This window comes from Durio zibethinus, chromosome 23, assembly GCF_047325235.1.
Source record: "Durio zibethinus cultivar Kanyao isolate XHJ-2024 chromosome 23, ASM4732523v1, whole genome shotgun sequence".
NCBI classification, from domain to species: domain Eukaryota; kingdom Viridiplantae; phylum Streptophyta; class Magnoliopsida; order Malvales; family Malvaceae; genus Durio; species Durio zibethinus.
Window position 1 is genome coordinate 17,590,612 of NC_143184.1, and position 13,339 is coordinate 17,603,950.

At 34.7% G+C, this 13,339-nt stretch overlaps 1 protein-coding gene and 1 pseudogene across 2 annotated transcripts; one reads left to right on the top strand and one right to left on the bottom strand.

Annotated features, from left to right (window-relative positions):
• The first annotated feature begins 3,280 nt into the window (after window positions 1-3,280).
• LOC111313237 (uncharacterized) lies at window positions 3,281-7,032 on the top strand. The gene is made up of 5 exons (XM_089752468.1): window positions 3,281-3,864; window positions 3,946-3,990; window positions 4,071-4,343; window positions 4,431-4,609; window positions 6,457-7,032. Exons 1-5 carry the CDS (start codon window positions 3,642-3,644, stop codon window positions 6,640-6,642), a joined length of 906 nt encoding a protein of 301 aa, XP_089608594.1. The 5' UTR covers window positions 3,281-3,641; the 3' UTR covers window positions 6,643-7,032.
• Window positions 7,033-7,539: 507 nt separating this feature from the next.
• LOC111313643 (uncharacterized) lies at window positions 7,540-11,888 on the bottom strand (annotated as a pseudogene). The gene is made up of 7 exons (XR_016332389.1): window positions 11,766-11,888; window positions 11,142-11,224; window positions 10,639-10,731; window positions 9,079-9,132; window positions 8,638-8,718; window positions 8,393-8,438; window positions 7,540-8,312 (listed from the first exon to the last, which is right to left on the bottom strand). The product of XR_016332389.1 is annotated as an uncharacterized LOC111313643 (transcript).
• Window positions 11,889-13,339: the final 1,451 nt, after the last annotated feature.

The window sequence follows — 13,339 nt, forward strand, 5'->3', positions numbered from 1 at the left end:
ATTTTTAGTTCTTTAAAATTAATTGAAAATGCATGAATATAATATTTCTTGAAATTGTACTACTATTTATTTTTGGTAAGACATCAATGAAAATAAAAATATAATAACAAAATTCAATATTAAATTACAATATAGTGGTATATTTTGTGTGTAACCCAAGAAGAATCAAGTGTTGATGTGCAAAATAAAAATTGATACAGGTTAGGGCTAAGAATGTGAATGTTGTCTTATATTTTTTTGGATAAATCATGAAAAGTTACTTAAAAGCTCATTAGTCATCGGCAAATTGCAACTGAAAGCGAGTTTATTCAATGGGACTTCATCCTAATTTGCATTGCCTTCTTCCTTAATATTTGGAGTGGGAAAAGAAAAAACACAGCAGGTTCTGCCCAGAAATGAAGAATGAGAGAGAAAAAGGTTAGAGGGATTCCCTCGGTGGCTATTAATATAAAAGGGACTATGGTTTGGTTTGGATGCATGGTAGGAACATGTCGATTTATGATTGAACCTTAAATTACCGATAATGCATCCACAACCATAGAATTGAAGAATCTGAACATGAAATCAGTTGCAGCTGAATAAATCAACCTTTGCTTTTGTTTTTGATGTTGCATCAGTCAAATTTAGGATGCTTTTAAGCAAAATCGGAAAGTTATACAATGACTCAAACTTTTGTAATGAGTAATGCTGACAGAAGATACAAGCTGACAGGTTGATGAAAATTGATGTCGAAGATGAACAAACAGAAGGGAGATGTAATAACATTATGCCTATAGCGTAGGCTGGAATGCAAGAATTTTTTTTTTTACAATTCCACTCAATCCTTACTAATTGAATTAAATCCAAATGATTTAATTTTAAATTCAAATTATTTCAATTATGCTGATTTGTATTTTTTATATAAGTTGTCAGAGTCTAAAAATAATACAAAATTTTATAAATATTAAGATTTAAAATTTAAATTTATTATATATTAATTTTTAAAAATATTTATATAAATTAATTGGATTAAATTTTAAACTAACTTGTATTTTTGGATAAATTTTGTTTTGAAAAGTTTTCTCAAGCTTAAAACAATGTGAGATAAAAGATAGGACTAAGTCACATGAAAGTAGGGGAAATTAAAAAGATATATCTGTTTGAGAAACTTTAAAGATTAAATGAAGCAAATGGACCAAAAACTGCTGGCAACACTCAAAACAGGGAGAGAACCTCTCCCTTTCAGTGAAACCTACATCGCATACAAATCAGACAAAACTGACGGTCATGAATCATGATGAGGCAAAAAGGGGACCCACCAGCTTCCATAGCATAATAAGGGCCTCTAGCCATTCATTTTGTTGATGATGATGACGATGACAACTACATGTCATTGCACATGCATAACCCAACACACATATTTTCTCACTTCCCTCCATTTCCTGCTATCCGCTCTTTTTCCCTCTTTCCAAACAGCGCTACAGAGGGTATCTAGCAGATCAAGTTGTAATCGTCATATCCCCAAAGGGTGGCGGCGATCAAGTGAGGCTGTCTATACTGATTTTTTCCTGGTGTCAAAATCCAATTGGTGGTAGCGAATCAATGGAGGGAAAAGTATGTTTTGGCAATTTTAAACATTTGAAGTTTCAATGATTCTTCTGTGAGCTACTCTCCATCCAACCAATACTAAAGCATAAATTTTACAATTGTTGAATTTGAGGGACCCCATTGGCCCATTTCCTGTCCATAGTTCTGATTGTTTTTTTTTGAAACACTTGTTGGGTTGATTCAGCATCTTGGTTCTGTTAAAATATGGACCACAACTATGATTACATGCCATTTGCTTTTCAACTACAAGAGGAGTGTTATGGTTGACAAACTTGTTTTATTGGTAACAGATGTCATTAAATGTCCATAGTTTTACTTAATTACTTACGCTCCTTGTTCACCGTCAGAGATGCTTTTTGTTCGCTAAATTTTTTGCCTTTTGAACATAACTCAAGCTATGTTCGACTTTTTTTTCAAACGGCAAGCCGATTTTAGGTTTTATCCAAGTAAATTTTTTTTTTTGGGTTAGTCTAAACAAGTTTATTTATGTGAGCTTTAACGAATTCATAAAAAATTAATTTGTCGTAACCTTTCAATAAATTTAAACCACATAACAAAAATGAAGTACACCCTTCTTGTCACTTAAAGCAACTATCCATTAGGGAAGCTATGTTCAACTTTAATATCCTATGTGGGAAGATCTTTAGCTGCACTTATTGAAGGTGAAATACACATTGCACCTTGAATCTGCCAATGCAAGTGCTCTAAATATGTTGGCAAATAGTTTCTTGCAATGAAAGAAGGGAAAAAGAAAAATCTGAACATCGAATTAATTGTTAATTTGCTACGAGTCCAAGTCTTAGCTTCCAAGAGAAAATGAAAATGTTCAGGCATTCAATTGAGAGATTGCCATGTTGAAGAAGATATAGTGAAACATCATTTAATTTGGTTCCAAAAAGTCATTTGGGTTAAACCCACTGTGTTTCAGAAAAGTGCTGCTGAACTGAAGTTGGAGCTAAATCAACAGAAAAATTCATATTATAGCATGCATGGTGCACCACGGTAAGTCATTTGCCTACCTATTTTGAGCAATACAATAAAAGAAACAATGACCGGCTCCACTTTGTAACTTGTTGTTCCAGTTGTAAATTAGTGGGGGAAAAATGCTTGAGGTCCAGTGCTTTTTGTACTTGGTACAAAGAATAATTCAATCAAAATCTGAAATATGTACAACAGAGAAATGTGAATTCTGACAAAAATTCCCTATGTGGATGATCCTTATCGAACCATAGATTATAAGCCATAAATTTATAGTTATCAGGATTAAGATTTGTTTAGGTCCTATATTGAGCATGGTTTGAATTCCCTCAATCTGCTTGAAAGTTTAGCTCATCTTATTAAATGCCACCTGCAGATTCCAGTCTGCAATATAGCTTTAAACTCCATTACTAGAAAAGTTATTTCCATCAGCTAGCTTTGCCTAGGTTGAATTTTGGGTTTGCCTCCTACAACAGAAGAGGTGGGGTTATACCACTCACGGTCCACATCAATCTGCAAGGTATAGTTTCAGTCCATTAGGTCTCATGGTTTTATTTCATTAAAAACTTCTTACAAGTTGAAGGTAGTGTGAATATTTATATCTTAAGTTGAACTCTAATACAAAGCTTAAATGAGATTCATAATTTCTGTCTAGAACCATGACACTTGGCATGATGAGATTATCAAATTTTTTTCCCTCTTTTGGGGTGTGGTATGTATTTTCTATAATGGTACCTTTCTTAATTCTTTCTGTTCTATCACTTGTTCAAGGATAAAAAAACCATTGTCAAGTTAAATTGTTTTTCTTACGAATATGAAAACAACCAAATTAAATATTCATGGACCATGGTTAAAAGAAGTAGACACTTTAGAGAGTCTTTAAGTTCCAATTAGAGCACAACAAAAAGGTTGCTTTTACATTTGAAAGTCTGGTAAATATACCAAGCAGCATCTGCCGGTGTGGCAGCCACTGCCACAAATTTTGAAATTTACACACTTATAAAACCTGCACCCAAAATTTAGAAGCAAAAAAGCAAAAGACTTTTAAAAGGCATTATTCAAATTATAGCTCATTCATGGCCTCTGCCATGGAACGATCTTCTTTTAGCTCACGACGATATGATGAACCAGAGTTTAATTTGAGAGAGTGGGGTCTCAAGGCTCGAATTAGCCGCGAAAACACTACTTCGAGAAGATATTCAGCATCATATATCAGAAGTTTTAGAGAAGATGCAAGGTCTTTTAGATCAAACATAACCATTTCTAGCACTGCATCCTCTCCAGGCTATTCCTTTAAAGGTACCTTTCTAGTTCCTGTTTCATGAAAAGATTTGGTTTTGCATTCAGTGTTCCTCTAAATCTTTCCCATCATTTTTACAGATGAGATTGACCCTTCAACATACTCATTCACTACAGCTCTTAAAGGTATCTGCTGAACCATAGTTCTGTTCTTTTTGAACAGTTCAAAAATTTTGTAGACTAAATGGTATTTTCCTTTTCCGCAGCATTGCAGGCAAAGACAGTGTATGGTAGCTTGTCACCGGACGGGTTTGCTTTAAACTCCAAGTGGAATGAAGCAGAGAAGTACATTTGCAACCCTCTTTCAGGAGAGTATCCGATGGAATGTTTGTCTGCAAAAACACTAAGTGGAAGGTCATTTCGCGACTTAACAAACAGAATCACCATGTCTGCTCCACTTGTTTACTCCCATTCATGCCATATCCAAACAAAGCCTCCCAGGACAATTCCAGAATACATAACTCAGTTTCCAATTCCAGGTTTGAAATCTCATATTTCCTTGTTGCTTTGTTTTCATGCACCTGAAGAACTTATTTCAAGTTGGCTTTTATTGCATCTGTTTGCAGAAAAGAAAGCAGAGAGCATGACTAGAGATGTGGGAACTCAAAGTACACCACCTGATCTTAGTTCTGGTAGTCTTAGCCCTTCTTCAACCCCTTCAATCATAGAGAGAGCATTGAAGCGATGCGGAACAGAAAACGAAGATTCTCCTAACTTTAAAACAAACTCAAAGGCTGAGGAACAGGTATGCTTTTTCCTATAGAGGAATTTCATTCACGTCTGCTGCTGTTAAACTTGGTTCTGACAAAGGGACTCAAGTAAAAAATAGTACTTAAGAAAAATGACTTAACCTATCACTTTCGGATGTTCTGCTCATATCACGGACATTGTTTGAGAAATTTGAACCATAATTAAGGTTTGCTACAACATCTTGCAGCATCATCTATCCATGCTGTTTTTCTGAATGATCACTTTCATTGTCAAATTTGCCCTTTTGTGGTAAGTTTTAAAATTGGAGGACAAGTTCATTCTAGTCCTGGCACCCCTAGTCTTGAAAAAATTTATCCAACATTAAATCAGGACAAGGATTCACTCCTCAACCTACTGATCGCTGCTTGCTTGCTTGCCTACCGTGGAATACAGGCTTGAATATTTTCTGAGTACTTACGTAAGACTAGAAAGCAGATAATATCCATGGAATGCATGCCATTCTGCTTCTAGAAGCCAAATTGTGTTCATAAAGCTGCTTGTTTAGTCCTTACATGTTGCTTACCTTATTGTGGCGTATTTTGAAGATTGATTCTACACAGCTAGGATTACCTCGATAGTGATATAGTTACACTGTGTCCTTCCATGGTGGGGGGCTGCAAGATTTTTCGGTCCCTCAGGATTTCGTGGGCGTATAAGCCTAAGATGTTTTGCCCAAGTCCCCAACTATCCTGTTTTCCTGCAGAAATAATTGAACCGTGTCCTTCCGTGGTGGAGGACTAATATCTTAATCGGTCCCTTTATGATTGATAAGTACATGCGCTCCAGCTGCGTATACAATACAAAAAAAAGTCTTAGATGTCTTCTCTCAACCAGCCTACTTTCCAGCACACACTGTTGGATTTGTCCCTGATTTTGCGCAGCAGTCTTTTCATCGGCAGAAACAAGGAACTGCAAAACGTTTTTGGGATTTCAAAATGGAAAGGCAAAACCAATTTCAAAACCAAGTTATGAAAACAATTCTCCTTCTTTTTTCCTTGAATCATGCTGGTGTTTCTTTTTTATTTTTCTCTTTGTTTTTATGTGGATCAACCAAAGATGCATCAGTGCCAAACCTTCAAAAGGATTCTCCACTCTTATATTCTTGCATTCTTTTGAATCTTTGGGGCTCTCAATGACAATGGCATGTCATTGCCTTTTCTTGGTCTTTTCTGTCTTTCAGGAAAATCAGCCATGTGTTTCAGGGCTAGTCATCAGAATACCAGATAAACAATTTATCATTGAACCTGCAACCATTGATCCATTCTACTACTTGATACATCTAGAATCTAAAACACTAACTACAATTAACCTGTCTCTGTCCCACATCATATATTATTAGAGCTAATCTCTGCAATCAAGTTTTTATCATTTAATCATGCCATAGTTAGATATTTTGGATACAGTTTAGCCCTTAACCCTCTACCAGATTGAAGAAAACGATTGTTAGGCCATGTCTCAGTTGCTGGTGCACAAATGGGGTAGTGCAAATAGCTCAACTTGGGGTTCTAGTGTCCAAATTGGTTGCATGTGCAACAATGAGCATAAATTTTTCTTTCTATTTACCCCCGTACCAGCTTAAAGTAGCCATGGATGTTAAATGAACTGATTTTATAGCTTAATTATTAGAATCTTTATAACAGACTGATGATTAAGTAAGGTTGTAAGGAACCATCAAACCACGATTTCATAGGTGACATCGTACTCATCATGTTAATGGAAATAAAAAAGAATCTGGTTCTTTTTTTGTTTTTAATTTTCTGAACCGGAAACTTGAAAATAAATTATGGATGAACACATAAATCCAAGTGTGATATTAATGTGAGAATTCAATGTTGGGTGCAGGTCGAAGTAAAAGAAACAACAGAGAAAGAAGAAACAAAAATAGATAAAGCAGAGAGGAGAAAAAAAGATGAAATGTGCAGGTGCAGCAGGCAACCTGGATGCTTATCATGGATGAGAAAAAGGCAGAGAAAGAAACACAAATCAAAAAGGAAAAGTATATTTTTTCCTCATTTCAAAGAGTGCTAATGATGGTTAGAAAAAAAACATATTGGTGGTATTGTTGAGATTCTCCATCTCTCAATCAAAAGGGTACTTTTTTTTTTTTGGAAGGACAGATTGAATGTGAAGGTGAAAATGAAAGCAAAAATCTATTGATAAGACAGAGGTGAAAGACTATCTTTATAGTAGTTTGTTTTCCTTTGGGATTTTGTTGTAGTTAGTGATGTTATTTTTGTTTCTTGTTTTTATAATGGTGATAATAGCTGACATGACAGCTCTGTGTTCACGTGCATGCCTCTGTTTGTGGCCTTGGAATGAAAATGTTCTTCCCCAAGACCTCAGATGCAGACAATCATGCACAAACTTACCTTTGCCATTTTGATATTCCACCTTTTCTCAATGAAACCACAATAACAATGTGTGGAATACATCAGTGAACAGTATTTACTCATCAATTCATCTATGAAATAGAAAATATATTCAATTCTTCAACAAAAAACCTTTAACTGCAAAAACATTAATTTGCTGGTTTTGGCCTTGCATAACTGGTGCCATGAATAAAAACATTGAAATTTGAAAAAAAAGAGAAAAGCAAAAGGAGATTCTTGAGTTCATGATTGAAGCACAATAAAGATTGGGAAGCCATCTTCGTCTTGCTAGTTACAATAATTTCATCAAAGTTTTTATATATAACTTTTAATATAATATCCTTAATGATAATTTTTTTTTTACTATAATTCACCTCACTGCTACTTTTATTAGTGCAGTTAATATATATCTTATTATTAATTTTAATTTTACCAATAAAATAATCAATCTCACTGTTACAATAATTAATCTTATTTTTACCAATATTTTTAATCTCATTGGAACCAGTTTCACTACTTGTTCAAATGACTCTTGAAAGAAAATTTGACATGTCTATTCAAGATTGCATTTGTTTGATCAGATCTTTTACAAGCAAGATGACAGACAGTAAACAACAAAAAGGAAGGTCACCTTCAGTATTCCTGGAAGAATACATTCAGATAAAAACACTATCATATATAATTTGCCAATATTTATAAACTTATTATTACACTCACCTCCAAAATATTACCATAAGTAGGCTTTGTGGTAGCTCAGATCTTTATATTGCCAGAGGAATCTGGCTTGCTATTTACAATGTCAAGTGCCTTATCCTACATCAAGAGTTTCATTAAAATTGCATGATTACTTTAGAGTAAAAACAATTGTAGTTTCAAAGAAACTAAAAAATAAACCATATCAGACAAAAAAAAAAAAAAACCAATAAGAAATTTGCCCAAGTCAAGATAGTTTGTGATCCAAGCTCAAGATAAAGTTCACATGGCTAATGTTGGCAACTTCTGCAGATAAAACAGCTCACATGTTCTCCCTGTTCAAATTACTTGTTAGCCACCATATCAAAGATCAGACTTAGTAATCAGTTCTAGCTGATCAAAGATTTTTCCAAATATTTTGCATTTTTTTTATCTATCTTATGGAAATTCTAATCTTAATATAAAACGTATTGGCACTGAATATATACATTTACCACAAAATATCAAGAGTAACCAAAAAAAAAGACAAACCAGCAAGCAGAATTAGATGAAATCATCATATACTTCACGACGCTGATGCATTGGAGGTGGAATTTGAAATTAGTTGAACTTCATATAGGTTATTCTCTCCCTTCCCTGAGCCATATAGTTTATAAGCTTGGATCGAAATGCTTTAATATGTAATCAATTTATAGAGTAGAAAAGTTAATACTCACCTACTTCAGCAGTGATCCTTGGTCCAAAGAAAGAAGCAAATTTTGCCTGGAAGCCATCATTTTATCTGGAAGATCAGCATGTTGTTTCCACTTTCTCAAAATTGGGGAATTACAGAATAATAATGTGCTAAATATTAAAAACATAGAGAAATTCATAGATGCCTCCATGACAACTTAAGGACATATAGACTAGAACTGTCAATAAATAGATTGAATAAATACTTGCCAAAGCCGTGTTACGTTACCAGCCTCTATTCAAAATCTGACAACTGCAAAGCTTTAGCCTCAAACACCAGGACGAGACAGTATTTGCCATCTTCTGTGACCTAAGACATGGTGGCAAAACGAGGTGGCTAACCCTAATCAAATTAAGACAAGCAATTAAGCATTCTGTTCCAATGATCTCAAATGTTATGTCGCATCAAAATAAAATCAAAGGATCAAACATCACATTGAAAATGGAAGGTGCCAAAATATCCTTGATAAGTCACAAATATTATTGTGCATGCCATAGGGGAAAAAAAGAAATGCCGTATTTAACACATGCTCTAGTTCTGAAACTAGAATTTAATGTACTTTACTAGTGTTCATGGAAGTTGTTAATGACAGACATCAATACAATTTTTGTACGGTAGGTGGCAAAAAAATTTCATGTTTGAGATTAGACCTGAGGTAGAGAAGCATACGTCTTCCCGGATCATTTGTTGAATAGGTCCACTTCTCCGAGGAATTCCTCCACCCTGAAATTTGATACAGAAAAAACACTAACATAAAAAACTTTAAATTTAAATATAATAAAATGTACAAGTACAAGACCTAGCAAATTTTCCCATGAATTACATCCTTTTTCCCCTTATTCATACGGGTTGATTATTGTTGGATTTTTTTTCCTTTTTCTCCTTGTCCTTGTGGGTGGAGGGTAGAGAATCAGGCGAGGACGGTCTACAAGCAAGAATATCTGGACCAGAGCAATTAAACCGGTCCCATCCTCAAATGGCTCATACCATGGCTAGGCTTAGACGTGCTAATTCAAATGCATATACAATTTAAAGTTTCACAAATGAGGACCTCTTTGATCTTATGATTTTGTCTCACAAAAAGTCTAATTTCTGGCTTCACTTTAGGATTGTAACACAAGGACTACAAGTGTTGACAGATTATAGAAATTTGGATCAAAGGCTCACCGGAAACTAGAAATGTTCTTTGCAAATAAAAATATTAAACCTACAATAATTATTTTAACTTAGGAGCTGTCTTCTTCTACAAGTGCTCAAACTGGCTGCATTCACATTTTGATTTGAATCAGTGTGGTACCAATCAAAATTGTTGATAAATCTTTCTTCCCTTCTTTTATGAGTATCAATTCACATCGAATAAGTTTGCATATAATGCAGAGGGAGAAGACAAAGTATAAAAATTGAAGAGGACAGGGACCTGAAATATTGAGGGTTAGTTCTCCAGAGCAGCCAAATCACACAAAAATGCTAAAGGTTATAAATGTTTATTTAGATGCCCCTTAGTTTCATATTCCAATGACACCAACGATAAATACCGGTTGAGCCTTTTTTTTTTTTTTTTTTTTTTTTCTTTCTTCAGGGAGTTAATAATTGCAATATTCAACTTACAATTATTTCAGACTCATTCATTCGTACACCTTAAGGTTGCCGCTACTATCACAACCCATAATTTGCAGATATTACATATGAAAGCCATTGACTAATTCTTAACGAAGAAACTTTGTATGTAATATGAGTCTTTTATTCTCAATGAAAATTTTCATAAACTTTGAATAATTTGCTTATTTGGAATAACCATCATAGTATTTGCAAAGCAACAGCCCATCCACTTTTCAACCATCATGTTAGATTGCCTAGTTAATATCTGAAACGAAACATTTTTAAATTTTATTCTTGTTTAAAACGATTGTTTTCTGTAATATATATAGGCTCATCTTCTTAAGATGTCACCAATGAATTATCTTTCTCTTGGTGTAAATAGCAGGATTTATTGCGCCGGAAAAGTAATGCTCTATTATTTAGTCGAAAGTAAATAAAAAGCTGAAGCACCAAGAAAGATGGCATCCTATAGAGTTCATCAATTCAGTCAATACTCAATACTTTAAGTGTCAATAAACAAAATTTTTGGATTTTTTAAAAAAAAATTTTTGCCTTCTGAATCTGGTGCCCAAAAAAGAAATACAAAAATCACATCATTTAGGTGATAGGGTAACACATTAGAAGACATACCAGACCATACTGGAAATCCGCTTCAATGCCTCACCCAAATGCTGTTCATCCCCATAACGATATCTTGTAACATCATTCCTTACCGAATTAAAGCTATAAAAGTCATTCCAATATATGATCCATAAAATGAAAAAGAATACAACAAGCACCTCATACTGGATGGAGTAATTAAACATTTTAGTCTACCTGGTGATGGTGCTCAGGACAAGGAAATTATATCTAACAGATTGACATATCCAAGTCTGGATTTTTTAACAATGTATATTTTAACCTAATTTATCCACTGAACAGCTAAGTACTTTTTCAAATCAATTAAATCCACAATAACCTTCAGAGTCAAGGAGCTATTGTAATTGAAATCTGATCAATAACATGAATGCTTCTTTAGAATACATGTGTGGGTTTTAAAAGGGAAGGGGACTGAAATATGGAAGAATCTCATGTCAATTATCTTCATAAGCTTGTAAATGAGTGTGCAATGCCAGAGCGTTGAAAGTACCTACTTAAGGATAGGAGTGGCAGCAGTTTCCCTTAACATTTGAGCATCTGAATAGGTCGAGCACGGCACTGGTTTGAGTTCTGCATACTGCAATGCAAGCAAAAGTCTATTCTTTGTTAAAAGAAAAGGTAAAAAGGGTGGGGGGCTGAAGACAAAGAAATAACTACGTTGCTCCACTGCAGCTATTACTAAACTGAACTGCTTAATAAATATCAGAGCTTTCCAATCTACTAGTTATAATCTTTGCAACATCTTAGAAAGTACATCTTCTCTAACCAGTATAACATGCAGAAGAAATAAAATAGAGTAGGATTATGACAAGAAAAGAATTTCTCATTAGTTATAATAAAACTATTTGGATTACTACAGCTGTTCATCTGAATTTTATGCTGCTACGAAGATCTAAATGAGATTATGATTGAAAATGTGAAAAACCTTTATTTTCAGCTTTAACCAACTTAAGCCAAGATGAAATTTAAAATTGCGCTTGCACGTTAGATCTTCATGTATCAAGCAACAATGTTGTGGAAGTCCTAACTCCAGATAGTCAAGACCACTGTCTAATTAGGAAATATGAGATGAATTGTTTACAAATATCCATCTCAATTCTAAGGAAGAAAACTATTACCTTGAGGACCATTCCAATTATTGCAAGAGGGAAACCATATGTCAGCATTATTGCTGACCATTCAGAGCCATGGAGAATGTTAAAATATGCCCCAAATGTTAGGAAAATGGGGTCCAGTCCCATGTAAGTGGTTTTAGACCAAGTAAAGGCCATGAGCCTTGATCTTTTTTTTTTACACAGAGCCCTAGCTACTTAATAAAAAAGAGGTGGGGTTGTTTTAGGTGTGTGTTAACAACCAAGCAGAGAAAGAAGAAAAGTCAGGAAAAGCAGAGAGAGAAAAAAGAGAAGGGAGAGTTGGTTAAACGAAAGTCGATCCGTGGTCCGATTGAGTTGGAACCTTGTCAGGAGGTTTATGATTCAGAGTTATACATTCTGAACGGTGAAGATCGGGTTTGAAGCTCTCTAGGAACAAATTCAGGGTGTATTTGTTGAGCACTTATTTGGTGAGATTTCTCCAATTGTTTCTCTAGTTGTTGATTAGCTCTAGTTTTAGCTAGAGAAGAACTTTGTATAACTATTATTTGATAGTGAAGATTTTTCTGGTGGCCCGTGGTTTTTTCCTCTACACTGGAGGGTTTTCCACGTAAATCTTGGTGTGCTTTATTTTTCCTGCGCATTTGATTATTGATTGTTGTCTATTGCTTCTGTATTGTTGTGATTATTGCTTCAGGCGCAACAAGTGGTATCAGAGCGAGGGTTATTTTGAGACATCGATACAGAAGCAACCTAGGATAGAAGTAAATTCTGTTTGAGATCATGGAGGGTGATACAGGTTCTATGATAAAATTGACAGCATCGAATTATTCAATTTGGAAGCCTATGATGGAGGATCATCTATACTGCAAAGATTTGTATGAGCCAGTATTGGGTGATTCGGCTAAACCAACAGATATGAAAGATAAAAGCTGGAAGAAGCTAGGTAGAAAAACGCTGGCTACAATCAGAAAATGGATTGATATCAGCGTGTTCCATCATGTAGCGCAGGAATCAGATGCTCACATTGTTTGGGAAAAATTGGCAGCATTGTATGAGAGAAAAACAGGTATGAATAAAGTTATGCTTGTTAAAAAGATTGCAACTTTACAGTACATGGATGGATGATCTGTTACAGAGCACTTGAGTGATTTTCAAGATATATTTAATTGGATGACTACTATGGAACTTAAGATGGATGATGAAATGAAGGCATTATTTCTTTTGGGTTCATTGTCAGACAGTTGGAATACTCTAGTTGTGACTGTTCTTAATTCAGCTCCTGATTATAAGGTGACATTGGAGATGGTAAAGGACAGTATGCTTAATGAAGAAGCGAGGCGAAAAGATGTAGACCTTGGGAATCAAGCTCTGGTCACAGAGAACAGAGGTAAAAACATCGACAGAGGTCAGGACTCAAAAGGTCGTGGTAAGTCTAAACATAGATCCAAGTCTAGAGGTAAAGTGAAGTGTTTCCATTGTGGTAAGGCGGGTCATATAAAACGAAACTGTAGAATCTTGAAGCAAGAGTGAAAAGATGAGAAAGGTAAGAGTTCAGATGATGGCAATGTTGCAGCAGTGAATTCAGATAGTGATTCAGT